The sequence below is a fragment of the Protopterus annectens genome, chromosome 6.part1 (assembly GCF_019279795.1).
Source record: "Protopterus annectens isolate FY-2018-M chromosome 6.part1, PAN1.0, whole genome shotgun sequence".
NCBI classification, from domain to species: Eukaryota; Metazoa; Chordata; order Ceratodontiformes; family Protopteridae; genus Protopterus; species Protopterus annectens.
In genome coordinates, this window is record NC_056738.1 from 263,675,857 (window position 1) to 263,703,733 (window position 27,877).

At 43.7% G+C, this 27,877-nt stretch overlaps 1 protein-coding gene, 2 long non-coding RNA genes and 1 pseudogene across 3 annotated transcripts; 1 reads left to right on the forward strand and 3 right to left on the reverse strand.

The window, feature by feature from the left end:
- Nucleotides 1-255: 255 nt before the first annotated feature.
- On the reverse strand, nt 256-2,868 carry LOC122805496. The gene is made up of 2 exons (XR_006365373.1): nt 563-2,868; nt 256-525 (listed from the first exon to the last, which is right to left on the reverse strand). It is a non-coding gene; the product is annotated as an uncharacterized LOC122805496 (long non-coding RNA).
- Nucleotides 2,869-9,957: 7,089 nt separating this feature from the next.
- LOC122805498 lies at nt 9,958-12,119 on the forward strand. Its single transcript, XR_006365374.1, has 2 exons — nt 9,958-10,416; nt 10,472-12,119. It is a non-coding gene; the product is annotated as an uncharacterized LOC122805498 (long non-coding RNA).
- Nucleotides 12,002-16,819, reverse strand: LOC122805497 (RNA-binding protein 4.1-like). The gene is made up of 2 exons (XM_044075689.1): nt 16,682-16,819; nt 12,002-13,593 (listed from the first exon to the last, which is right to left on the reverse strand). Exon 2 carries the CDS (start codon nt 13,559-13,561, stop codon nt 12,707-12,709), a length of 855 nt encoding a protein of 284 aa, XP_043931624.1. The 5' UTR covers nt 13,562-13,593; nt 16,682-16,819; the 3' UTR covers nt 12,002-12,706.
- Nucleotides 16,820-21,266: 4,447 nt separating this feature from the next.
- On the reverse strand, nt 21,267-25,317 carry LOC122805499 (annotated as a pseudogene).
- Between the last annotated feature and the right edge of the window lie 2,560 nt (nt 25,318-27,877).

Below are 27,877 nucleotides of genomic sequence, written 5' to 3' on the forward strand. Positions count from 1 at the left end.
CTGCATCAAGCCAGAGAAGGTTTCAGTTGCAAAGCACACAAATTGAAAGTACACAATCTTCTGCAGTTGTGGCTTTATATTCCTGGGTCTGAAATCCCTACAGCTATAACTAGGGAAAACATGCTTGTCAGGATTACAGTTGAAAAAATGCATCTAGTTTTACGTACCTGATCCAAAGTAAAAGAATGGGCATGTACACAGCCCAAGAGAAACCGCCAACAGCCTCTATAAAAAAATAAAAACACAGACACCAGATGGATTAAATGGCTGCAGCCATGTGTTTATTGTAAAGTTATTCCTGCTTGATTGATGAAAATTCTTTAGAAGTAGGCATGGCAGAAACTTCTGGAAGGCCAACTCCATGCACAGCTATCACCCAAAATGTAAACAAGCAGGACTGTTTATATCCAGCCCTACAAAAGTTGCAGGCTGACCAATACAGACAACTCCCTTGAGGCCACCTGGTCTACAGATGGTAGAGCCAAAGATGATGAGGAACCCCCCACCCATGTGTCCTGTTCTTACCTTTTCCCAACCCCCCACCCATGTGTCCTGTTCTTACCTTTTCCTCTGGCACATAAATTTCATCTTTTCCCACTACCAAACAGATACAGCCACTCCAAACTTCTATATTGTACAACCCTAGACCAGCATCCTCAGAGGCAAACCTGCTCAATCCACTTTTCTACTTCCTTCAGTGAAGTGCAAGTGGTGCACCTCCATCCCAAATGGAAAGCCATTGCTGCAGAATCACTGCAGCTTATCCCAAAGCACAGTCAGCAATGAATGAGGGACGTACCTGGCTACATCTCACTAGCTTGCCTTTACTGTTTCATGCAGTACACCTCAGTCAGCACAAATACAATTCACGACTGGGAAGAATGGACCTGCTTGCGCACCAAATAACGTACCAAGTCAATGCTACCAATTCCCGTGCCAGGCCTGCTAGGGTTTGGCATATTCAACCTTTCCCCTTGATCTGCTCCCCAGGTATACCAAGGGGGCACTAAATGCATGCCCTCAAATTCAAAATTTCATTAGCCACAATTATCTCGTCCTCTCCTGGTGCACAATGTGGTACTCTGCTGCAAAACGAGGAAGGACTATGCCACCAAGCTACAGTCAACATGCACTATACAAAAGTGCCAGTGCCTGCTCAGCAGTGGCTCCCACCCTCAAATCATTTGAAGTGGTACCAGCACTCGTTTCTCATCTTTCTCCATGAACTCAGCCACTAGAAAGTTATTTCCACGATGGGTAATCATTCCCCAATGTTACCATCCTGCACCTCATGCTTGACTAAACCAGCTCACTTCAAAGTATTCCCCAAGATGCCAACAGCATCTGAACATTCCAAAGGTGTGCAAAAAAGTTCTTTCCTGGAATTACCTCGCATGCAAAATTAAGAGACTTAATTCCAGCAACTGTTTAGTTATTGCCACAGCACAGAAACTTACTTAATCAGCAGTATGAACAGTCAAATCCTACACCAAATAGCAACTTGTTGGCAGACCCTCTCCTTAATGCCCAGGTAAAGGCCTTTCCAAGACTGATGACCCATTTCCTTTCACTCCACAACTAATCCTCCCACAATCTTTACACCACCAAATGAAAGTGGTGCACAACCTACCATACTGCCCACTGGCCCCCTCATCACCTGCACATGCAAAATCAAATACCATATCCAAACTGTAGTCTTTGGGTGAACCAGGCAAAAGGCTGAAAGATGCCTTTGCCATTTCCCCTCCTCTTGCACCAGCAAAACTGAAAGCATCTGCACTATTTGTACAGTTATTCACATGACAGTGCCAAAGACTTAATGCAAAGCTTGCTTGATGTCTTAATGGCAACCCCAAATGCTCTTGGAAGCAGAATGAATGATGGAACCTTTTTCTAGCCTACCCAATTCATTGTTCAACATTCCCCTTACCTTTCAGTTCCTTCACCAAATTCTTAACCTCCCAGTATTCTAAAAACCCTTTGCAGAGTCTTCTTATAACTGCTGCCTCCTGTCAAGGTAGGTCCTCAGCCATTCACTTGCACACCATCTTGCTGGTGAGCAGAAGTAACTTAAACCCACAACATCTGGGGTGGTTGAGAACCTCTGACAGCTTGCAAACAGAAAAATCCTCAGTCGGGCGATTCACATGCCATGCACTGGTGAGACTTCCACCTAGCCAAAACTGCACCCCCCCAGGCAGACTCACAGCCCCAATTTTTATGGGAAAAATTACAGAATCCCACGACTCCAGCTAGCATACCGAACTTGTGGCCACCCTATTGAAATGCTCACATGCCCCTTGCTTTATTCAAGATGAAGGCTTTGACTAACCTGGCTTTCTCATGTGCACCTTACCTTCACTTTCCTTTTCTCCACAGCAATATACTTACCCTTTTGTCAGTCTCTCCAAGGGTTTGACAAGTGGAAACCTAATGGTGACAGTAACTACCACAGTAAAACAGTTCTGGCTGTTGCTCATACATGTTACGAGAACAGTGAACACTCGCATAACTAAGGAACATTTCGTTACACATCCAATCTTCTAGGATTTATCCCCTGCACTGCTCATTGTCAAGCACTACTATACACCAGCCTTCCCGCTAGTCAAAGCTAGTTGCCAAACCTTCAATTTAATTGCACCCAATTAAACACTTCAGACCTCCCAGCTAAAGACTGAGCAATGAAACGTACTCCCAAACCCACAACTCTTAAGCAGCCTGCTGAGAAACTTCTGCCTACAGCATGTGCCAACATACCATTAGGAGAACCATGATGGCCTAATGGTTAAGGTGTTTGCCTTACAAACACAAGGTACAGGGTTTAAATCTCACAGGGGATAACTGGCTAGGCTCAAAATGGCTCAAGGGCAGTTAGCCTAGTACTAGCCTATGAACCATACCTTTCAGCCACCTAACTTGGACCAAAATGCTAAATGTGGAGTGTCCATATTCATTAAGGATATCTACACCTACAGGATTATCCAAGTGCAAATGGGCAAGACTGCAATCCAAACTGTAGCTTGCTACAGATCCCCCCAGGATTCCCACTCATTTCTTGATAGGTTGCACACCTCAATAATGGGAAATTTCAACTACCTTAACTGGGAAAGCTATACCTTGGATAAACTATCCACACCCCCACCAGGGGCAGCAATATCTTAGACCAGATTACCAACATGGGTGACCATCATTCCACACCAAAGAATTCCTCAGTCAGATCCAACCACAAGCCAATCTCCCTAGACATCCACATCCTGCCCCCACCCATTAGGGAAACCATAAAAATTTCTCCAAAGCCAACTTCCATAACAGTGGCAAACTTTACGACACCTTACTAAATCCTACACAAATCCACTTTACAAGCACTTACACAAGTGCATGATCTGTCCCCAATAGAACCAAGATGCTATCCTCCATAAGCCAATCTGGTGGTCCCCCGCCATAAAACTCTACAAAAACCTCCTGCAAAAAGAGAAAGATCCCTTAAAATCCTCCAAAGCTAGTTACGAAAAATGTTCCTAAAGACAACCACAAAGCATTCTACAGCCATGTCAAGAATCTCAATGGCAACACTCAGATCTGCTCAGAGTTGCAGCACAATGGCATTAATACAGAACCAACCGATATTGCCAACATCCTAGCAGATGTGTTCATTGCTACTTTAACCCCCTCCTCACCCCCTAGAGCACTCTTCTTTATACCAGAAGAATGCAAAGTTCCTGTAATCATGACTGCACAGGTAAAAGCCACACTATCCAAAGCCAACAGCATCCACAGGACTGGACAACATCCCAGGCTGCATTCTACATTAACTACAGAACTGGCACCCCAGTTAAGTACATGTAGCAGTGGTTATCCCACTTCACAAAGGAGGATCCACCACAGACCTCAGGAACGTCCACCCCATTAGTCTGACGAACCTGTCTGCAAGGCCATGGAACTTAAGACATGGGTAATCTCAAAACTCTGACACCACCCAGTTCAGGTTTGTAAAAGGCACAAGTCTCCTAAACCTGAAACTTCTTTGAAGTAGTTACCAAAGCCATACGAGGGCAAGGTGGTTCACACAGCCTATCTAGATCTCACCAAGGCTCGACACCACCCCCACTCTAGAATTCTAGATAAGGATTTATACCTAGTTTAGCGAGTTTGTCACAAGACAGGTTGCCAACTGGCACACTAACAGGACCCACAAAGTAGCAGACTCCAAATCAGACCAGTGACAAGTGGGGTACTACAGGGTTCAGTTCTGGATCCTCTCCTGTTTGGGATCTACTCTGAAGTACAAGCTAACAGAAGGCACAGATTACTGCAAAGTAGAAGCCATAATTGAAACTCCTAACAATGTGGACATCCTACAAAGGGTCTCCTAGACAGTCAAAGCCATGGCCTCAAGCTCAATGCCAAAAAGTGCACTTTTTGGTAGAACTCTGTGCACATTAATTGCCCCACAGGCAGTAGTCTACTCAACACTGAAAGTGCAATAAGACCTTGGGACACAGGTGGACAGTAGTCTCAGATAAACACATGCCACAGTAGTCAGGAAATCCTACGTGGCAAAGGTTTCTTATCCAGGAAAATGGGGGGGGGGATTGTTTTCCCTCTACTCACTCAGACCCATTATAGAGTAAATCACCCTTTTGGTATGTACCTTGCAAGACCTCAACTGGAAAGGCCGCAGAAATACCTCATAAGATTACTGGCCTCAAAACAGATGCCCTACACAGTCAAACACTCCAGCTTTAGTTGCATATCACCTACCCAGAGGCAATCCCTGCGTAACATACCAATACCCAACCCAGAGGCAATCTTTGTAACATACCAAACCCCCAACAAATACCCCCCTCCCCCAAACACAGCTATGGCAAACCCAGAGCTGATGCCTCAGAGCTGCACGCTCTAGGGTCCTAAACATCACCACAATAAAAACATGCTGGAAGGATATATTCCTGTCCCAGACATCACACACTGGAAGCTAGCTATATGAAACAAAGCTCATTAGCACAAAATGAATCTTGACTGGATGGGAAACAGGAAATTCACCCATGGGAACACTTGTGGCACTGCTAGACAGGGGCCCAGGAAAATCATTTTCTTGGGTGGTGAAAGCCAGGGTACCTTTTGCTAGGCTTATATAGACCCTAGGGCCAATAGCCTAGTACCTACCCATGAACACCACAACTCTATGCTCAAGCATACCAATCTAAAATGCACCTAAAATCACATACTTTACATCAAATATATAAAGGGCGCCGCTCCTGCATGCTTCAACACTGCATCTTGATACCCCAGGCATGGACTAGTTTGAGAACAGCTACCCAATACAAATACTTGACTCTCGTGCCTGTTGGCATAACCTGTAACCAAAGGCAAGCACATCAGTACTGTCTGCAGCCAAAATCTGCAGAATGACTGCTGTAATCTAATTAAATACCCATCTCAAAAAAAAAAAAAAAAAAAAAAAAAACAAATATTGAACTACTGGCCTGTAAGGTGCAATTACTGCTTGTGCTCAATTTTTTTAAACTACCCTACCAACAAACATCCATCCAACCTGAAGGTTGGAATCCCCCCCACAAGACACTTGCATATAAACAGCCCACAAGCAATAAGAGCTGTCAGTGTTTATGCATTTAAGCCCCCCCCAATCTGGGCTTTTTACCACTAGGCCATACACAACCTCCCAATCCAGACTTATCCAGTACCCAGCTACAATTTACCAAGCACACAATCAACTGACCCATTTTGGCCAAAGTCCAGCACATTGCAAACCGTTCATGAGCCACTAAGCAATAGCCCTTAAAATGAAAGGGGGAGAACCAATGTTGTCAAGGCCAAAAGGGAGCAACACTGACTGACACTAGGAGAGCTCTAGGATAATGTGGAAAGGCTTGGAAGTACTTCCCCTTCAGAGAAAAAACACTCCCTAAACTCCTTTGTGATGAGATCTACTGCAAATTTTGAGATCCAACTGATGAGCAACCTAAACCTCCTCCATTAAATACCTATTTCTGAAGGTCTGCCCCTGGAAACATTCTAAGCAAATTAGAGTTTTGCTCTGAAGGGAGAAAAAGGTAGATAATAGGGTAACAAGGTCAAAGGATGGGGCTCTCATGTTCGGAAAAGAAAGGTCTTGTGTTCTAGAAACAAATATGAAGGGCACCAAGACTAGAGTTTAACCTTTGGCTGCAGATGTTACAGCCTGGACACCTTTTGTTAAGATGGAAGGATTGAAGACAAAATGCAAAGCCCACAATAAGTGCCATTAAAGCCCAACACCACTATCATTTACACACCATAAACCTCAGCACTTCTTTTGAAAGTGGTACTTTGCGGCAAGAAACTGACCTTTCCCGGGGAAGAATGCCAGCATACTAGCAGGTTCTGAAGTCCTTAACAGACATTCGTTTAACTCTGGTCACTTTTTAAAAAGGGATTCATCACAACCAGCAAAATGCCATGAGAAGGCAAAGCATTTTGTAAAGACTCTTGTTGGGGTCACAGATAAAACCAAAGAGCAAAAGGAGTACCTTTACTTCAATGGTACTCATTGTGTGCCAACAAAGTAAATCTTTCAGGTCCAAACAAAATGTTTGAGTGAAGTGACATTTGCACAGTTTTGTTCAACATTTAGTAGCAGCACCAACATGAAAACCACATAACCAAAAGCATCACAGGTACTAGGCTATTGGCCCTAGGGCCTATATACAAGCCCAGCCAAAAGGTACCCTGGCTGGCACCACGCAAGAAAATTATTTTCCTGTGCCACTGTCTAGCAGAGCCACAGATGTGATCCCAGGGTGAATTTCATAGTATAGTACTAGGCTATCTGCCCTGGGGCATTTGTAAACCTAGCCATAGTGATGCGGCTTTTGTCACCCCATGAAATGGTACAAAAATGCACAGAATAAATTTAGAATACTGTGCCTCTGTCTAGTAGTGACAATGAAGGTCCCCTTATATAACAGAACTAGTTTACTGTGCCCTTGTCTAGCAGTGACACAGATGTGACCCCTGGGGTAAACTTATGATCTCCCATCCACTCATCAAGATTTCTCTTGGGAGTCAGTGAGGGGCTCTGCCTAACATGAACTGGGATCTTGTCCCAAAGCATGGGAAGCCTCTGGGTTATGAATCTATCCCTCCAGCATGTCCTATTCATACTTGTGCCGAGGTTCAAGTCTTTAGCTCTCGTGGCCCTGATGGATTTGGATTTGAGGTGGAGCATGTCCATCAGATCCGGATTGGACATGGCCTTGTACGTCAGGCAGAGATCACCTCCGAGCAGGTGGTATGCTCCTGAATAGAGCTGAAGTTTTAGTCTGGCAGAAAAAGACATATGTTGGAGACCCTTGATCCTCTTGGTGAGGTACTTGTGGTCTCCAGCTGTTGCAAATGCCGGGTGAGGTACATACCAAATGGGGCATTGTACTCAATCAATGGGTCTGATGAGGGAGGAGTATAGGGGTACAATAACATCCTTTGATTCATGAGGTGTGCAAGGTAGAATGTTTTTCTAACCACTTTGGCAACGTGGGTGTCAAATGAGAGGTCGCTGTCGACTTGGGTCCCTAGGTCTCAGATTGCTTTTTCTACTCAGTGGGTTGCAGTCTGATAATTTGTGGGTACTTTGTTTTCCCCCAAAGGGGATGACTATACATTTTTTGGCATTTAGTTTAAGGCAGTGACTCCGGCACCAGTTGTCTGTTTCTGTGAGGCCTTTTTGTAGGATGTACATGTCCGCTGGTGTATCGACTATGGCTCCAAGTTTGCAGCCATCTGCGAATTTGGTCAGCCACAACAGTCCCATGTTTGCTTTAACATCTGAGAAAAATGCCAAACAAGAGGGGTCCCAGGACAGATCCCTGTGGGACACCACTTGTGACTGGCTTTGAGACTGACATTGCTCCAGCGATTTTAACTTCATGGGTTCTGTCCTTTAGCCAGTTTGCAACCCATCTAGTGACATAAGGGTTTACGTTTAAGCTGTTGAGCTCATTTATGATGCCTTTGGCACAATACCCCACTCTGGCCTTAGCCAAGTCCAGGTAGGCTGTATGGACTGCTTTGCCCTTATCAATGGCTCGTGACAGTTTTCGAAAAAAAAAAAAGTCAACCAGGTTCAAAAGGCAGGATCTGCCCTTTACAAAGCCAAACTGGGTGGGGTCAAGTGTCTGTAGGTCCCCTGTGTCTTTACGAGTTCCATAAAGATTCTTTCCATAGCTTTGCAGACCAGGCTGGTTAAGCTTATGGGGCGGTAGTTCCCAGGGTCTGTAGAGGTACCCACTTTGGAGTGGGACCACTGTTGCTGTACGCCAGAGTTCAGGTACATATCCTGTAGTAAGGCTAAGGTTAAATAGCATTTTGATGTGTGGGTTTAGCTCCTCTTGGAGTTCACGTAGCACGCAACCCGGGATACTGTCAGGTCTCATTGATGCTGTGTTTTTAGCTTTGAAGGCGGTTCTCACTTGGACATCTGAGATGACAGGGAGATTACATTCAACTGGGATAAGCATTTCTTTTGGGGGTGAGGGAGAAATTTGCACTGAACCAGTCAGCCAGAATGTTGGCAATATCTGTGGGTTCAATGTATTTTTTGTTGTGAACTAACTAAGCATATCGGAGGATTTCCGCCCAGGTTTAACATAGCTGAAGGCTTTGTGGTTATCTTTAGTGTCCTTAGCGATTTTTCTCTCAAAGTTGGCCTTGGATGTTTTTATGAGAGAACGTATGTTGATCAGGTGTATTCCCTTTATGGGGATTTGCTCTGTCGTGCAGTAGCTTCCTTCTTTCGTTATACAATTTGTTAATGGCTGAGGTCCACCAGACAGGACGCTTGCCTTTGGTGGAGAGGGACGATTGGGATTGCATGATCCATGCATTCTTGGAGATGTCCATAGAAAGCAAGATTCGGCATTGTGGGATGTGGTATCCACTGGCCCAGTGGGCTTAAAGGATACCATCTCAGTCTGCTTTTGAGAAGTTTCACTGTGGTCTTTTGTGCTGGGGGTGGAGGTGGGATATGTATATCCAGGGTGATTAGTTTGTGGTCAGATCTCACTAGAGAGGGGGTATACCTCCGGTGTGGAGCATTTTGTCCCCATGCTCGTGATGATCAGGTCTAGTATATCATCTCCTAGTGGGAGAGGTGACTAGTTCCAGTGCATTTGAATTTATGAATTCCAGGAACCTTTGGGCTAGAATAATGTACCAAATCTATATTTGGGTAGTTGAAGTCTCCCAGTAGGATGGTATTTTGTGATGCATTCATATCTTCCAATGTCTTCAGGAAGGCTGAGTGGGGTTCCTGAGATTGGGAGGGTGGTCTAACATGCTACCAGTTGTATAGCAGTTTTGCCTATGGTTATAGTTGCACCTGTATAGTCTCTGATGCTTCATGTGTTGCTACTAACCCGGAGGTGTGGGTGTCCTTGAATATGGACACTCCCCCCTCCCTTTGTGGTTCAGCCCGGGTTTTGGGGCTGAAAAGCATGATACGAGGTATAGTCTGGTAGTGATGTGGTGCTCAGGAGCCTTGAACCAGGTTTCAGTTACTGCACAGATGTCGATGTTCTCCATACTGAGGAGTGCATTAAGTGCCTGCATCTTGAGATTTAGACTTCAGGTGTTAATAGCATTACCCTTAGTTTTTTTCCACTTTTGTTTTCTAAGGAGGTGGGTTTGTCTTTTGAGCCTTGCCTAAAAAAGGCACTATGGGGGTGGCAAGAGCCTTGGCCAATATCCGGAAGCTGTATCTTGCTAAGCAGTGTGGCTTGTCCAACATGTCATCCCAGGCAGACAGACATTGCCAATTATTAAATTGGATCATCTTGTCTTTGTATTGTGGCATTCTTGGTAAGGGCAATATGCTGCTCAGGGTCATACCAGCCTGGGCTACATAACCAGAGCTCCTCTGTCTCATGTAGTCCAGGGAGGTACATCAGGTCATTCACACCAGCATGGACAATGACGGAGTCATATTTGTACTTTACCTGGAGTGACCTGAGTGAGTGTGTTATGTGGTGTTCTCCCATCCAATCAAGATTTTTCTTGGGAGTGCTAATGATGAGATTTGTTCTATATAGTTTGAGTATGGGAAGTCTCTGGGACAGGAAACTATCCCTCCAGCATGTTGCGTTTAAAAAGAATTTGCCAAAGGGAGCAGACACCACCCTCCAGACATCCTACACAAAATTTATCTGGCCCACAGTATTAACTGTTGATGGCATGGGAGGACAAAGTGTCTGATGTGCACATTTGGGGCTTAAACTGAAGTGCAGATAAGTACAGAATTGCACACCACCTGAGAAGAGCAACAAGACAGAAGATAAGGTACATTCCTTAGACACTAAGCATGGAGCAGAACTTTTAACCATATAAAAGCCTTGTGACTGACCGCCTCCTAGGGCCAAGAAGGTGCTGCACTGCCATATAAAAGCCTTGTGACTGACCGCCTCCTAGGGCCAAGAAGGTGCTGCACTCTAGCATCCAAGTCACCTGCTGTCACCACCACCCAGGGAGATGTATGACAACAGTTCAGTCCACAGCATGCAGTTCACTCATGGAAAGATTTCTAATATCTGGGATTGCTTGGTTCTGTTTTGTGGGGTTGGGAGGGTGGCCTAATGGTTAAGGTGTTTGCCTTACAAACATAAGGTGCAGGGTTTGAGTCTCACAAGGGATAATTGGCTAGGCTTAAAATGGCGCGCAAGGGCAGTTAACCTAGTACTAATCTGCGAACCTATATAAAATCATGACCAGTAAAGTAGAAGAAACCACTACCATGGCAGCAGGTCCTCCACTTCAATCAACCCTTGGAAGAGAGGCAAGGTATTACTTTAATGCAAGAGATCATAACCATCTTAGTCTCAGGATATGCCATTAGGCCTAAGCTACCCACTTGCCCATTGCAAACAATGTATTCTTAATATGCCATTTCAAAACTGCAAGCCCCAGGCATCCGCCTAAAGAGGCTTTGAGACAAGCAGATTGCTCAGACAGCCTGAAGATCACAAACTAGGACTGGCTGCTAGCAGCCTCCAAGATTTGTATTGGATAACCCAAGCTGGATCTCAGATCTTCAAAGTAGGCTCATGTCAGGTACTCTTGCTCAAGTGTTTAGGGGTCCCAATGCTACACCTTCTTTGCACCCCCCCCCAGAACCACCAGATCTGAAACCTCAGAAAAATTCAGGCTTTGGTACAGTAGACTTAACTTTAATATTGCAGTAAAGGGACATCTAAATAAGAAGTTTTAAATTATTTGGTTTACTGGCACTATTCTACAGCAGACCACCCAACAGAACCAAGCAATCCAAGTAGTGCACAGTAACAGGGCAAAACTGAAATGCCCTTGGTGTGAAGGTCACATTCTCATGTCAGTCCAAACTACCCTGCCACATCAAGTGGCATTCATTTTCAGCACACCAGAATCCACTCGACTAAAACGGGGACATATCTATGCATAGACCAAACCAACAGATATCCATTTGTGTAGCCACCCAATGCACCAACAAAAATCTAAATATCTGCTATCAAGCTGACTGGTATCCACAAGTTACACAACCTGGGAAAGGATCAATAGTTGCAATTTGTGAACTAACCACTGATCAGGAAAAACCACCCCAGATTACTACAAAACCTGGAAACAATTCAGGACCTTGTATGTGCAGGCTGACCAGCAAGATGATCAAACAGTTGCCCATATACCTCTAAATGGAAAAATGCATCCTCACACAGTGCAAACACAAAGGACACTTACCAGATTGAAATCTACCAACTCTCCATCCTTTTACTTTGATTTATGAAAACTTGCCAGGAAACCCCCAACATGGCAAGGTGGCCATTTATTTAGGGACTCAAAACATACCCTGTTGAGTGTAACGTGAACCTCGCCTCGAAAAGCAAGTGCTCGAACTTGCATCAAAAATGTGTCGGTGAGGCACATACCTGTGTCGTGTAAAATACGAGTTACAAGTGCAAATAGCCGTTTCACACCAAAATCGAGACGTCAATGCTGTAACAGCGGTTTAATAGCAACGTTTAAAAAAATGAACATAGGACAATTAATCTTTCCTGTCTTAACAAAGGCTTTATCGGCTTGCTTGTCAATGATACAAAGTCAACTGAACTACATTTACAAATAGCAAAACAGGCGAAAATCCATACCAGTTTATGCGACAAACAAGGGAAATACCCGAAATCTGATGCATATAAGCTGACAAGGACGACAACGAAACTAACATTTCTACAACTGATTACATACAATAAGTCAGTCGGACAATTGTTGTACACATCTGCGACTCGTCGACTTATGTGCCTCAGTCATGCCGTGTATTTTTCGAAGCGATCAATTCTTTGTTGTTTAACGCAGTCTGAAGTAGAAAATGGATGCACACTCTGGCAAAGGAGACGACATCACGGGGAGCACACTGGCATTCAAGACAGACGGCATCACGGGGAAATAAACTTTCTTACTGTTCTTCACTTTTACGGCCGACAGCCAATGATGCAAGAACTTAAATGTCACCAATCTCTACATCTAGCCTCGCCCTCAAACTTAAAAACTAGAAAAATTCAATAGCATGGATACATTGACTAGAACGCAACAAGGTGATCTTTTACAATATAAGATTATAAAACAAACTCCATTAATGAACATAGGGCAAGTGAATTTAGTCTGTCAAAAACTGAGCCATAGCAAGAACTTAATAGGTTTTACTAACCCTCTCCGTTGTATACCCATTAACGTACCTATCATAATAATCATCTTTCTCATAGGAAGAACTCAAGGAGTAACGGGAAGACAGGGATGAACTTCTGCCATATAGGTCAGCAGCAGTCAAGATTGATCGCCTGCTCAGGGGGCTCCTTTCCCTGTAGAGTGATCGAGGTGGAGGAGGGGGAGGGGGAAGCCTCCTATCATAGAGACTTCTCAGAGCTAGCGACCTTTCATAGAGGTCATAGGTATATCTATCATAATAATCTCGCTCATACAGGGACCTGGATATAGGAGGTAGGTGTGGGGGTGGTGGGGGCAGGCTTCCTCTGGGCATATAAATACCAGGTGGGGGAGGAGGTGGAGGAAAAGCTCCTCCTCGTGGAGCCTTTGGAGGGTTGGTCTTTGACAGGGTCACAAAAAGCTTCTTTCCCTCCAGCACAGTATTGTTCAAACTTTCAATGGCATGCATGGCTTCTCTCTCTTTTGCCATATGAACAAATGCATAATCTTTCACAATGTCACACTCCACCACCCTGCCAAACTTTTCAAACAGTTCTTTAATCCGAGATGTAGTAGCTGTGCTGGCAACATTACCAACATAAATCTTTGTAGCATTTCTCATCTTTGTTGTAGACAGCTCCACTGTTAAAACTGTGCCTTTGAATGAGGACTTATGCAGGCTACTGATGGCTTTCTGTGCTTCATCTTCTTTCTCCATGTGCACGAATCCATAGTTTCGCAAGATATCACACTCATTGACTTGTCCATACTTTTCAAACAGCTCTTTAAGTTCCTCTTGCGTGGTGCCACTTGGTATGTTTCCAACAAAAATCTTCACCATTGTTTCTCTTCTACTTGTTCAAACCCAAATACCTATAAAATAAAGCACATATCAACCAATGAAATTTACAGTACAAGTTATAAAAACCTGCCCACAATCCAAACAGGTGCTAAAAACCACAAACTGTGCACAAATTAAACCACAACAGAATAACAGGTTACTGAACACAAGCAAACAGAAAATACAGAAAATACAACCCAAAAAGAAAAACCTTCCACAGCCACTGTTAGTTTAGGACCCCATATTCAACAGAAGTAAATTCACTACTCAGGATCCACAGAAATTGCCCCAAATGCACTGCTTTGTGCACACTGATAATCCACTTCAGCATCCACATAAACTAGTGTCCAATTACAAAGATGGATAAAATTATCCCAAATGAAAACTAGAAACAAACCTGGTCTGGTTCAATGTCCCGGCTCCACTGGGAATACTGGCCATTTGCGACCTGAAGTGCCACACCTGAGTGAATTCTGCCTCAACATTCTCAAGTTTCCTTATCCACACTGATCAATGGTGGCTCTGTTTAAGGTGTCAGTGACTAAAGTGCTCATGTTTAGCAGATACAATGTAAAGGATGAGTATTTTTCCACTTTAATATGCAACTCCCAAAGGGAGCATGCAAGAGCAGAATTAAGGATTCTTAAACACCCAGACACCATCATTAAAACACAGCTTTGGTGGTTCCAGCCAGCCATCTTGTAGGATACTTAAAACTCAGACAAGCTGGGAGCTGCAATTGGCACCAAGAAATAAAAAACGTGGACTAAAGTTTACTGAAAAGGGAAACAGAATATTGCAACATTACTCTACTGCAGAGACAGACTCCCCTTATTTCATTAGGGACTTAGAATAGTGTACCCTAAATACAGGTTCGTAGGAACTGCCCCCGAAATCCCACCCCAAATACAGCTTCCCTGCAGAAGGGGGTGCATTCCCAACTTGGACAGAAGTGGCGGATAAACATCACTTACCACTTTACCTTGCCATCCAAAGTAGCTGAGCTAGTCCAGAAACCATAACCACAGCACACTAAACTTGAAGTTTTACACATAATATACATGGGTTCATTTCTGCTAAACTGCAACGCAGCTTTGTGTATTCACATTAGTGTCATGTGGAGTTTCTTTCACACGGTCAAGTAAAACGCATCGAACAATCAGTGCACTTTGGCTCTGAAACGGGATGCATTACACTAGCGACTTATGTACCGAGCACCGTCTGGGTCAATGGTTTACTTGTCAAGACCTTATTATGAAAAACTACCTCCCCAAAGTCAATCAAGGAAGAACATTGCTTAGATAGTATACAAATTATATACTCGAACTGAGAGATTGACAGCTCAATTACAGCAAAATATTAAAAGTGGTAATGAAAAACTGTACTAAACGTGGACATATACCCCTACACCCAAGGACTAGATACAACACCGGGATTTCCAAGCAAAACGAGAGCAACTACTTCCAACGTGTTAAGCGAGTAAGCGAACAAGACTATATTTGACCACCATTCTGGCCAAATGCGGGTGATAAAGTAGACCAGAACTATTAGTTCTGTGAACCTCAATGCCGCAGCTTAAGACCTGGATCCATTCCGGTGAAAAAGTAAAAGCCTTTAAAAAAATTAAACAAAAATGCACCGTCACAGATTTGCCAGTAAGCAAGCGTCTCCAAGGATGTCACACCCACAGGCCCATAACTTTCAACCGGTTGCCGATGAAATGTCATTAGTGAATTACAGCACAACCTCCGGGGGGCCCCAGCTCAGTATACCTGAAAAGAACGGATGTGGCACTAAGGGTTGCAACGTTACCCTCACGGACGGTGCCTTCAAACTCACCCACGTGGTCAGGGAAAGAGGCTTACGGGCAGCATTCCTCGTGTAGTTTGTGCTCCAAATGGCAGCTAGGCCTCTGCCCCCGCAAATCTGACGGCGTTCAATGGCCCCTCTAAACCAGAAAATTCCCCGTTTGACACAGCCAAAGGATGGTCAACTGACACTATCTTAGCGTATCAACATCAAAAAAAAAAAATTCCTCCAAAGCACTTCCAGAACAATTCAACTAGACGTAACCAACTATCCCAGATACGAGAGCAGCACTGCTCGTATTTTTGGAACTGCGGGTCCAAATTAAAAATGGAGATTTTAAAACGCTCTCGCGAAGCCAACCAACAGATTAACACGCTAAAGTTTCTCCAAATCACCACTCTAGGTGAAAAACTAGACTACGTAAGCGAGAAAATGCGACCGCCTGTTTTTATTACAGTTACTCGGTGCGAAGAACATAACTTAATCCAAGTGTTGCCCTAACACTAGCCTTAAAAATCAATGTACACGCAAGTGGTCCATTTTATGAGGGGTGCAAACTACGTTCGCGCCGAAACACCGCAAGCAGAATACTGAGAGTTTCCCCACGTACTTTCACAGCATATGCTTCCACAGAAACAAAATATCAGTGTAAAACGTGTCCTAAGCCTCGCGCATTGCTACGTAAACAATCCTAGGCCGGAGCTTAATACGCACAAAAAAAAAAATCATTGCTTTGCCGAAAAAGTAACAAAAATCCAATGGAAAAGGAAGACCATTTCGCCCCACAATTACGACGCACAAAAAGCTACGGGAAATGGCGGGGACACCATTTTTAGCCACAAATGCACAACTCACGCGAGGTCAACTACTCTGCCATTCTCTAAACAAGCTTAGAAACCGCCTAAAAACAATGGTACGTTAACTATATACCCCCACAGCGTTGTAGACAACTTAAACAAATCAAGGAAACGTTAACTCGTATATTGTTATTTTTGTCTAAGAAATCCTGAACTATAGGTAGATACTGTAAGCAACTTGTTAAAAAAAAAAAAGTCACCAAAAAAACTTGCATTTATATCACGTACAATCGTTTCACTAATTGTTTGTTACACTTTATCTTTGAAATCAAACTTAATCAGATAAGCCATTGCTAAACAAAAACAAAAAAAAAAACACAGCTCGAATACTTAAATATTTGTAGGAACTAAGACAACAACGAAGCGAGTATATGTCGCAAATGTAAACGCTGACTGTTTCCAGACGTATTGGAAAAACTTCATAACAAAACAGAAACAATAAACGTATACTTACGAAAAAATATGTAACTGCAGCTACCTCTACTCCAAACGCCCTAGTATGGAAACTGCAAAAAAATATGGCTGCCTCGCATTAATAAAGCTTTAACGCCGCGAAACCGAAGGTTTTACAATCTGTGCGTGCTTACGTAACTTCGAACTCACAGTCCCGCCTTAAAGCCTACCCAATGAATAGACGACACGGTTACTTGTTATTAGTTTACTATTGAAGAGGGTGATTTTTTTTCTCTTTGTTTTACATTTGTTGGTTGATGGAGTTTGTAGTGCTGAATATGAGGTTACTAAATGGTTTAAGAGAGGACGCTAATAGAAACCATTTTTTCCCACAAACGGTGTATTTTTTAGCTCCAATGGAGTACAGCACGTCAAAAGTTTAGCTGCATTACACTTTACTGTTTCCCCACCATCCGCCATAACAAGCACCGCCCAGTAATGCGATCTGCAAACTCACACATTTTCTGATTAACATACGTACCTATAGGCGGGAATTGTGAAGTTTGTAAGTTGGTGTTTCCTTTATAAATTAAAAAAGTTGATTTTTTCAGTTTTAGAACCACTCAGGTACAAATGCTCTTGAAAATTTGTACAGGGTAAAAAAAATAAATACGTAATTTGTATACAGTTTGTAACTCAAGTTAACTGCGTTCCTCCCGCTTCCGTTCAGTATATGGGTAGAGATACATAAAAGTAAGGACTATATCAGATTGGGAAATTATGGAAAGAAAATAAGCATGCAATTATGGAAAGATCACATTTCTACTAGAGTGTGGTATGAAAACTGGTCTGACTGGTGGACAGCTTTTAAAGAAAAATCTGAAAATATATATTTTTTAGAATGGTAGTCAGATGTAAAAAAACATAAAATATTATAAAACAGTATGTATAGATGCTTTACAGGATTTGGAAAGGAATGATATATATGTGACAGAATGGAGAATTTATGAAAAGAATATTCACAAAGGCTTGCACGGAGTCTAAGAGTAGTGTAAGACTCCATACAGCCTTCGCGATCCAGGAACAGCCCAAAGTCCGTGTAAGAGACAAGCTAAAACGTCTCATACACGGTGGCGTGGATAATAATCACCTCACTTGCAGCGAATAGCATGCAAATGAGGATGATTAGCGATCCAGAAGCCCAGAACAGCCCGTGTAAGAGCCGTTTTAGCTGCAGAAATGTACTCAGTTGACAACTGAGTACGTTTCTGCAAAAACTGCAATGGAGCCATGTCAGCTCCAAATAAAGGGTGCATATGTGTCAGGCAGCATGCCAATAGCCAAATATGTGGCCATTGGCAAAGTAACCTGATGCAAATATATTAAAAATATAATTTTTTCGATTGCCGATGTTTAAACCAGCGCAGCCCAGCAAACGGGCTGCGCTGTATAAGACATAAAAACAAAGGTTTTAAACCTACAAATGTAGGTTTTATGCAATACATGGAAAGTCAATGCAGGGACCAGCAGACCAAAACCAACATGGCCACCGTGTAGTGGTTGCTAAGTGGAGAAGCTGAGTCTATGACATGTAACTAAGCATTAGTAGGCAATCTGATGCAAATGAGTGTAAGGATACTGAATTCCACTGTCACATAGCAAATGAGCACAGTCTGAGTAGTGTAAGAGTTACAGAAGGGGGAGGAACAGAGTAGGAGATAGGTGACATCACAGGGGGGAATGGTAGAAAGAAATGCAGTTCATTGGAGGTCAGAGTTACATGACAGATGTCAGACAGATATCATGGAAAGAGGTGTGCCACTAACTAAGCATGAGAAAGTCAAGAAATGGAAGGTGTACACTGTTGCCTACACCAAAGTTTCTTGCTGGATGTGTATGCGCACGTGTGCACGCCATGAAGCGCGAGTAAGGCAGTGTGCGTGTAAGACAGACTGAGCATGTGGGGCGTGTTGGGAGATGTTTAACACTGTTTGCTGGCGTGCAGCGTTTTAATCGAATAAGCAGATTCTGAACCGTGTAAGTATGTGTGCGCGTGTAAGCCACTGTGCGCGTGTTTCTGCTGGTTTACACACGGCTCCACCCTGAGGAAACAGGAAGGAAAAAGGGAGCAACAGATTTAGTAGGAAGCTAGCAGGAATACTGCTGGAGCTAGCAGGTGAAAACAATTAGATGCAGGCAATTACACAGGCAGAATAGTAGCCCAGCCCAGCACTTAAAACTCTGCAAACAGCAGTGCAGGATGTTTCTCTCAAGAGACACTGTAAGACAGGAGTTAAGTTATCAGAAGTGAAAACTGAAAAGCTGAACTCAGAGCAGAAATGTTAGGGGCTGCCATAGCTGTCATAATGAGACATAGGCAACTTGCTGTAGGTGGTGACAATGCAGATGGTGCCAGACAACCCACAGTGAGGAGACGGAGAAGGCCCAGGGTCACCTACCATGGGTTACATGAGCTGGAGATAGTAGAGCGCTATACAGTGGACAGAGACCTCCTGCAGCAAATAGTGGAGCTGTGCAGGCCACGCCTCACACACAGAACCAACAGAGGGGAACCCATCCCAGTGGAAACCAAGGTATGTGTTGGCCTAAGAATACTAGCAACAGGTACCTTCCAGAGACCAACTGGTGATATCCCCATCATATCACAGGCATCAACCTCCAGGGTACTGCACCAGTTCCTGGATGCCATGTCAGCACATGTCGGTGATCATGTATATTTCCCCAATGCCCGTGAGGTATTGGCCAGCAATATGCGTCTCTTCCAGCAAATAGCGGAATACCCTGAGGTAGTGGGTGCAATAGACTGCACGCACATACGCATCAAACCACCAGCCGGTGAGCGGTGTAGGGCATACATCAACCGCAAGGGCTTCCCCTCCATCAACTGCCAGGTCATGTGTGATGCCCAGGGCATAATAATGAATGTGTGTGCTGGCTGTCCTGGGAGCTACCATGATTCCCACGTCTGGCATTTGACGCAGCTGTACCAGACATTTGCCAATGGGGACATCCCGTATGGACACCTAGTGGGGGATGCAGGTTATGCACTGGAGCCGTGGCTGATGACACCCATCAGAAACGCACACACACCTGAACAGGGACGCCATAATGAGGCACACGACAAACACGTAATGTAATAGAGCATGTGTTTGGGCTGCTCAAGTCACAGTTCGGTGTCTGGACACATCTGGTGGAGCCTTGCAGTACACACCAACTACATGTACCCAAATTGTCATGGTATGTGCTATGTTACATAATATGATCTTGCGAAAACAGCTGCAGCAGGACCAGCATAGGGCCGTGCCAAACAGCCCCACCATTGCCAAGGCTTCACAGGCACAGGGTGACTCGGAGGAGGAACAACCTGAGTCTGCCCCAGTAGGCAGAAGGAGGCATTCCCAGTATGCCCTGGCCTTGGCAAAGAGGCAACGCATAGCACATACACTGGCTCAGTAGGAACCCTGGGAATGATACCCCTCTCTGACTCACTCATATAGTAACAGGGATGCCTAACATGACACAACCTGCTCTCAAACATGTACAGGGAAGTGTAATATGCACATCCGACAGAGGCAGCCCTGCAGCACCACCTGAGGCATGAATGCTATGTGTTAAGTAATGTAACACCATGTACTATATGCACACCTGAGGACCCTGACTAACATCCTACCTCACCAAGCATCATGCCACGACATGACAATGAGATGATCAAGTGCAATAATTGGCGGAAGTATCGCAGTTAGTCAAAGGGGATCCAATGTGTGCCAGTCTGGGATGACATGCTGAGCATGACATGATGCACCACCTGCTAGGACTGGCGTGCACCTATCAGTGCAGGCCATATGGATACTGGCAAAGGCTGTTGTTACCCACAGTGTGCCCTGAATAGGTAAGGCTCAAAACACAAACCTATCTCCATAGGTATCAGAAGGGATAAGAATAAGATAAGGGATAAATCGAAACAGCAAGATGCATGCAGTCTAAACTCACCCAGTGTGGAGAATGTTGATATCTGTGCTGTAACAGAAAACTGAGCCAAGGCTCACAACAGCACCCTAACACTACCAGGTTACACCTCATACTGTGCTGTACAGCCTCAAAACATGGAACAAGCTACAAAAGGAGGGAGACTAGCAAGAATTGTCAAGGATAACCACACCCCCATGTTGGTACCACAACAAAAAGCAGCATGGACTAGCCATGGTCAAGTAACAGTGGCTAAAACTGCCCCCCAGTTTATAGCCTGCTACAGACTACTGTCCCAACACCAGGAACTGCACCTGGCCTATGCTGGAATACAAGAATATATCAAGTCCTCCAAACCACATTATATTGGGTGACTGAAAATACCCAGACATAGACCGGGAGCATTATACTAGCTCCAACAGTGTAGGACAAAAGTTCATAGAATCCATAAACAAAAAGGCCCAGGAACAACGTACCACTCCCACAAGAGGGGTAAGCATACTGGATGTGATAATCAGCAACATGGGTACTGGATGGCAAGACGAGAAGTGTATTGCTCACTGGTAAAACCAGACCATAGAGTAATCACACTGGATATACAAAAAAACCCAAAATAAAATAAAATTAATTTTCAATCTTTTTCCCTTCAAAAAAAAGGAAGAACTCAAGGAGTAACGGGAAGACAGGGATGAACTTCTGCCATATAGGTCAGCAGCAGTCAAGATTGATCGCCTACTCAGGGGGCTCCTTTCCCTGTAGAGTGATCGAGGTGGAGGAGGGGGAGGGGGAAGCCTCCTATCATAGAGACTTCTCAGAGCTAGCGACCTTTCATAGAGGTCATAGGTATATCTATCATAATAATCTCGCTCATACAGGGACCTGGATATAGGAGGTAGGTGTGGGGGTGGTGGGGCAGGCTTCCTCTGGGCATATAAAACTACCAGGTGGGAGGAGGTGGAGGAAAAGCTCCTCCTCGTGGAGCCTTTGAGGGTTGGTCTTTGACAGGGTCACAAAAGCTTCTTTCCTCCAGCACAGTATTGTTCAAACTTTCAATGGCATGCATGGCTTCTCTCTTTTGCCATATGAACAAATGCATAATCTTTCACAATGTCACACTCCACCACCCTGCCAAACTTTTCAAACAGTTCTTTAATCCGAGATGTAGTAGCTGTGCTGGCAACATTACCAACATAAATCTTTGTAGCATTTCTCATCTTTGTTGTAGACAGCTCCACTGTTAAAACTGTGCCTTTGAATGAGGACTTATGCAGGCTACTGATGGCTTTCTGTGCTTCATCTTCTTTCTCCATGTGCACGAATCCATAGTTTCGCAAGATATCACACTCATTGACTTGTCCATACTTTTCAAACAGCTCTTTAAGTTCCTCTTGCGTGGTGCCACTTGGTATGTTTCCAACAAAAATCTTCACCATTGTTTCTCTTCTACTTGCTCAAACCCAAATACCTATAAAATAAAGCACATATCAACCAATGAAATTTACAGTACAATACAAGTTATAAAAACCTGCCCACAACCCAAACAGGTGCTAAAAACCACAAACTGCACAAATTAAACCACAACAGTCATTCTGTTGAGACTAACAGGTTACTGAACACAAGCCAAACAGAAAATACAACCCAAAAAGAAAAACTTTCCACGGCCACTGTTAAGTTTAGGACCCCATATACAACAGAAGTAAATTCACTACTCAGGATCCACAGAAATTGCCCCAAATGCACTGCTTTGTGCACACTGATAATCCACTTCAGCATCCACATAAACTAGTGTCCAATTACAAAGATGGATAAAATTATCCCAAATGAAAACTAGAAACAAACCTGGTCTGGTTCAATGTCCCGGCTCCACTGGGAATACTGGCCATTTGCGACCTGAAGTGCCACACCTGAGTGAATTCTGCCTCAACATTCCCAAGTTTCCTTATCCACACTGATCAATGGTGGCTCTATTTAAGGTGTCAGTGACAAATGCTCAAAAAGTGCTCATGTTTAGCAGATACAATGTAAAGGATGAGTATTTTCCACTTTAATAAGCAACTCCCAAAGGGAGCATGCAAGAGCAGAATTAAGGATTCTTAAACACCCAGACACCATCATTAAAACACAGCTTTGGTGGTTCCAGCCAGCCATCTTGTAGGATACTTAAAACTCAGACAAGCTGGGAGCTGCAATTGGCACAAAGAAATAAAAAAACATGGACTAAAGTTTACCGAAAGGGAAACATAATATTGCAACATTACTCTACTGCAGAGACAGACTCCCCTTATTTCATTAGGGACTCTTAGAATAGTGTACCCCAAATAGAGGTTCGTAGGAACTGACCCCGAAATCCCACCCCAAATACAGCTTCCCTGCAGAAGGGGGTGCATTCCCAACTTGGGCAGAAGTGGCGGATAAACATCACTTGCCACTTTACCTTGCCATCCAAAGTAGCCGAGCTAGTCCAGAAACCATAACAGCCCACTAAATTTGAAGGTTTACACAGAATATACATGGGTTCATTTCTGCTAAACTGCAACGCAGCTTTGTGTATTCACATTAGTGTCATGTGGAGTTTCTTTCACACGGTCAAGTAAAACGCATCAAACAATCAGTGGACTTTGGCTCTGAAACGTGATGCATTACACTAGCGGCTTATGTACCGGGCACCGTCTGGGTCAATGGTTTACTTGTCAAGACCTTATTATGAAAAACTACCCCCCCCCCCCAAAGTCAATCAAGGAAGAACATACCAATTGCTTAGATAGTATACAAATTATATACTCGAACTGAGAGATTGACAGCTCAATTACAGCAACATATTAAAAGTGGTAATGAAAAACTGTACTAAACGTGGACATACCCCTATACCTAAGGACTAGATACAACACCGGGATTTCCAAGCAAAACGAGAGCAAATACTTCCAACGTGTTAAGCGAGTAAGCGAACAAGACTAAATATTTGACCACCATCCTGGCCAAATGCGGGTAATAAAGTAAACCAGAACTATTAGTTCTGTGAGCCTCAATGCCGCAGCATAAGAACTGGATCCATTCCGGTGAAAAAGTAAAAGCCTTTAAAAAAATTAAACATGCACCGTCACAGATTTGCCAGTAAGCAACCGTCTCCAAGGATGTCACACCCACAGGCCCATAACTTTCAACCGGTTGCCGATGAAATGTCATTAGTGAATTACAGCACAACCTCCGCCCCAGCTCAGTATACCCGAAAAGAACGGATGTGGCACTAAGGGTTGCAACGTAACCGTCACGGACGGTGCCTTCAAACTCACCCACGTGGTCGGGGAAAGAGGCTTACGGGCAGCATTCCTCGTGTAGTTTGTGCTCTAAATGGCAGGTAGGCCTCTGCCCCCGCAAATCTGACGGCGTTCAATGACCCCCTCTAAACCAGAAAATTCCCCGTTTGACACAGCCAAAGGATGGTCAACTGACACTATCTTAGCGTACCATCAAAGAAAAAAAATTTCCTCCAAAGCACTTACAGAACAATTCAACTAGACGCAACCAACTATCCCAGATACGAGAACAGCACTGCTCGTATTTTTGGAACTGCGGATCCAAAATTAAAAATGGAGATTTTAAAACGCTCTCGCGAAGCCAACCAATAACAGATTAACGCGCTAAAGTTTCTCCAAATCACCACTCTAGGTGAAAAACTAGACTACGTAAGCGAGAAAATGCGACCGTCTGATTTTATTTTAAGATAGTTACTCGGTGCGAAGAACATAACTTAATCCAAGCGTTGCCCTAACACTAGCCTTATAAATCAATGTACACACAAGTGGTCCATTTTATGAGGGATGCAAACTACGCTCGCGCCGAAACACCGCAAGCAGAATACTGAGAGTTTCCACACGTACTTTTACAGCATATGCTGCCACAGAAACAAAATATCAGTGTAAAACATGTGTCCTAAGTCTCGCGCATTACTACGTAAACAATCCTAGGCCGGAGCTTAATACGCACTAAAAAAAAAATCATTGCTTTGCCGAAAAAAAAGTTAAAAAAGGAAGACCATTTTGCCCCACAATTACGACGCACAAAAAGCTACGGGAAATGGCGGGGACACCATTTTTTGCCACAAATGCACAACTCACGCGAGGTCAACTACTCTGCCATTCTCTAAACAAGCTTAGAAACCACCTAAACACAATGGTACGTTAACTATATACCCTCGCAGCGTTGTAGACAACTTAAACGTAAACAAATCAAGGAAACGTTAACTCGTATATTGCTATTTTTGTCTAAGAAATCCTGAGCTACAGGTAGATGCTGTAAGCAACTTGTTAAAAAAAAAAAAAATCACACCAAAAAACTTGCATTTATATCACGTACATTCGTTTCACTAATTGTTGGTTACACTTTATCTTTGAAATCAAACTTAATCAGATAAGCCATTGCTAAACAAAAAAAAAACACACAGCTCGAATACTTAAATATTTGCAGAAACTAAGACAACAACGAAGCGAGTATATGTCGCAAATGTAAACGCTGACTGTTTCCAGACGTATTGGAAAAATTTCATAACAATAAACGTATACTTACGAAAAAATATGTAACTGCAGCTACCTCTACTCCAAACGCCCTAGTATGGAAACTGCAAAAAAATATGGCTGCCTCGCATTAATAAAGCTTTAACGCCGCGAAACCGAAGGTTTTACAATCTGTGCGTGCTTACGTAACTTCGAACTCACAGTCCCGCCTTAAAGCCTACCCAATGAACAGACGACACGGTTACTTGTTATTAGTTTACTATTGAAGAGGGTGATTTTTTTTCTCTTTGTTTTACATTTGTTGGTTGATGGAGTTTGCAGTGCTGAATATGAGGTTACTAAATGGTTTAAGAAGGGACGCTAATAGAAACCATTTTTTCCCACAAACGGCGTATTTTTAGCTCCAATGGAGTACAGCACGTCAAAAGTTTAGCTGCATTACACTTTACTGTTTCCCCACCATCCGCCATAACAAGCACCGCCCAGTAATGTGATCTGCAAACTTACACATTTTCTGATTAACATACGTACCTATAGGCGGGAATTGTGAAGTTTGTAAGTTGGTGTTTCCTTTATAAATTAAAAAAGTTGATTTTTTTTCAGTTTTAGAACCACTCAGGTACAAATGCTCTTGAAAATGTGTACGTAATTTGTATACAGTTTGTAACTCAAGTTAACTGCGTTCCTCCCGCTTCCGTTCAGTATATGGGTAGATACATAAAAGTAAGGAGTATATCAGATTGGGAAATTATGGAAAGAAAATAAGCATGCAGTTATGGAAAGATCACATTTCTACTAGAGTGTGGTATGAAAACTGGTCTGACTGGTGGACAGCTTTTAAAGAAAAATCTGAAAATATATATTTTTTAGAATGGTAGATGTAAGAAAACATAAAAATATTATAAAACAGTATGTATAGATGCTTTACAGGATTTGGAAAGGAATGATATATATGTGACAGAATGGAGAATTTATGAAAAGAATATTCACAAAGGCTTGCACGGAGTCTAAGAGTAGTGTAAGACACCATACAGACTTCGCGATCCAGGAACAGCCCAAAGTCCGTGTAAGAGACAAGCTAAAACGTCTCATACACGGAGTGGGCGTGGATAAGCTAATCACCTCACTTGCAGCCGAATAGCATGCAAATGAGGATGATTAGCGATCCAGGAAGCCCAGAACAGCCCGTGTAAGAGCCGTTTTAGCTGCAGAAATGTACTCAGTTGACAACTGAGTACGTTTCTGCAAAACTGCAATGGAGCCATGTCAGCTCCAAATAAAGGGTGCATATGTGTCAGGCAGCATGCCAATAGCCAAATATGTGGCCATTGGCAAAGTAACCTGATGCAAATATATTAAAAATATAAGGGGGGGTTTTCGGCGATTGCCGATGTTTAAACCCAGCGCAGCCCCGAGCAAACGGGCTGCGCTGTATAAAACATAAAAACGAAGGTTTTAAACCTACAAATGTAGGTTTTATGCAATACATGGAAAGTCAATGCAGGGACCAGCAGACCAAAACCAACATGGCCACCGTGTAGTGGTTGCTAAGGGGGGAAGCTGAGTCTAAGACATGTAACTAAGCATTAGTAGGCAATCTGATGCAAATGAGTGTAAGGATACTGAATTCCACTGTCACATAGCAAATGAGCACAGTCTGAGTAGTGTAAGAGTTACAGAAGTGGGAGGAACAGAGTAGGAGATAGGTGACATCACAGGGGGGAATGGTAGAAAGAAATGCAGTTCATTGGAGGTCAGAGTTACATGACAGATGTCAGACAGATATCATGGAAAGAGGTGTGCCACTAACTAAGCATGAGAAAGTCAAGAAATGGAAGGTGTACACTGTTGCCTACACCAAAGTTTCTTGCTGGATGTGTATATCGCGATGCACGCCATGAAGCGCGAGTAAGGCAGTGTGCGTGTAAGACAGACTGAGCATGTGGGAGCGTGTTGGGAGATGTTTAACACTGTTTGCGCTGGCGTGCAGCTTTTAACCGAATAAGCAGATTCTGAACCGTGTAAGTATGTGTGCGGTGTAAGCCACTGTGAGCTGTTTCTGCTGGTTTACACACGGCTCCACCCTGAGGAAACAGGAAGGAAAAAGGAAGCAACAGATTTAGTAGGAAGCTAGCAGGGAATACTGCTGGAGCTAGCAGGTGAAAACAATTAGATGCAGGCAATTACACAGGCAGAATAGTAGCCCAGCCCAGCACTTAAAACTCTGCAAACAGCAGTGCAGGATGTTTCTCTCAAGAGACACTGTAAGACAGGAGTTAAGTTATCAGAAGTGAAAACTGAAAAAGCTGAACTCAGAGCAGAAATGTTAGGGGCTGCCATAGCTGTCATAATGAGACATAGGCGACTTGCTGAGGGTGGTGACAATGCAGATGGTGCCAGACAACCCACAGTGAGGAGACGGAGAAGGCCCAGGGTCACCTACCATGGGTTACATGAGCTGGAGATAGTAGAGCGCTATACAGTGGACAGAGACCTCCTGCAGCAAATAGTGGAGCTGTGCAGGCCACGCCTCACACACAGAACCAACAGAGGGGAACCCATCCCAGTGGAAACCAAGGTATGTGTTGGCCTAAGAATACTAGCAACAGGTACCTTCCAGAGACCAACTGGTGATATGATGGGGATATCACAGGCATCAACCTCCAGGGTACTGCACCAGTTCCTGGATGCCATGTCAGCACATGTCGGTGATCATGTATATTTCCCCAATGCCCGTGAGGTATTGGCCAGCAATATGC

Bases quoted from the DNA above. Each gene is read 5' to 3' on its own strand.
- LOC122805497 (XM_044075689.1), bottom strand. From the start codon at position 13,561: ATGGTGAAGATTTTTGTTGGAAACATACCAAGTGGCACCACGCAAGAG.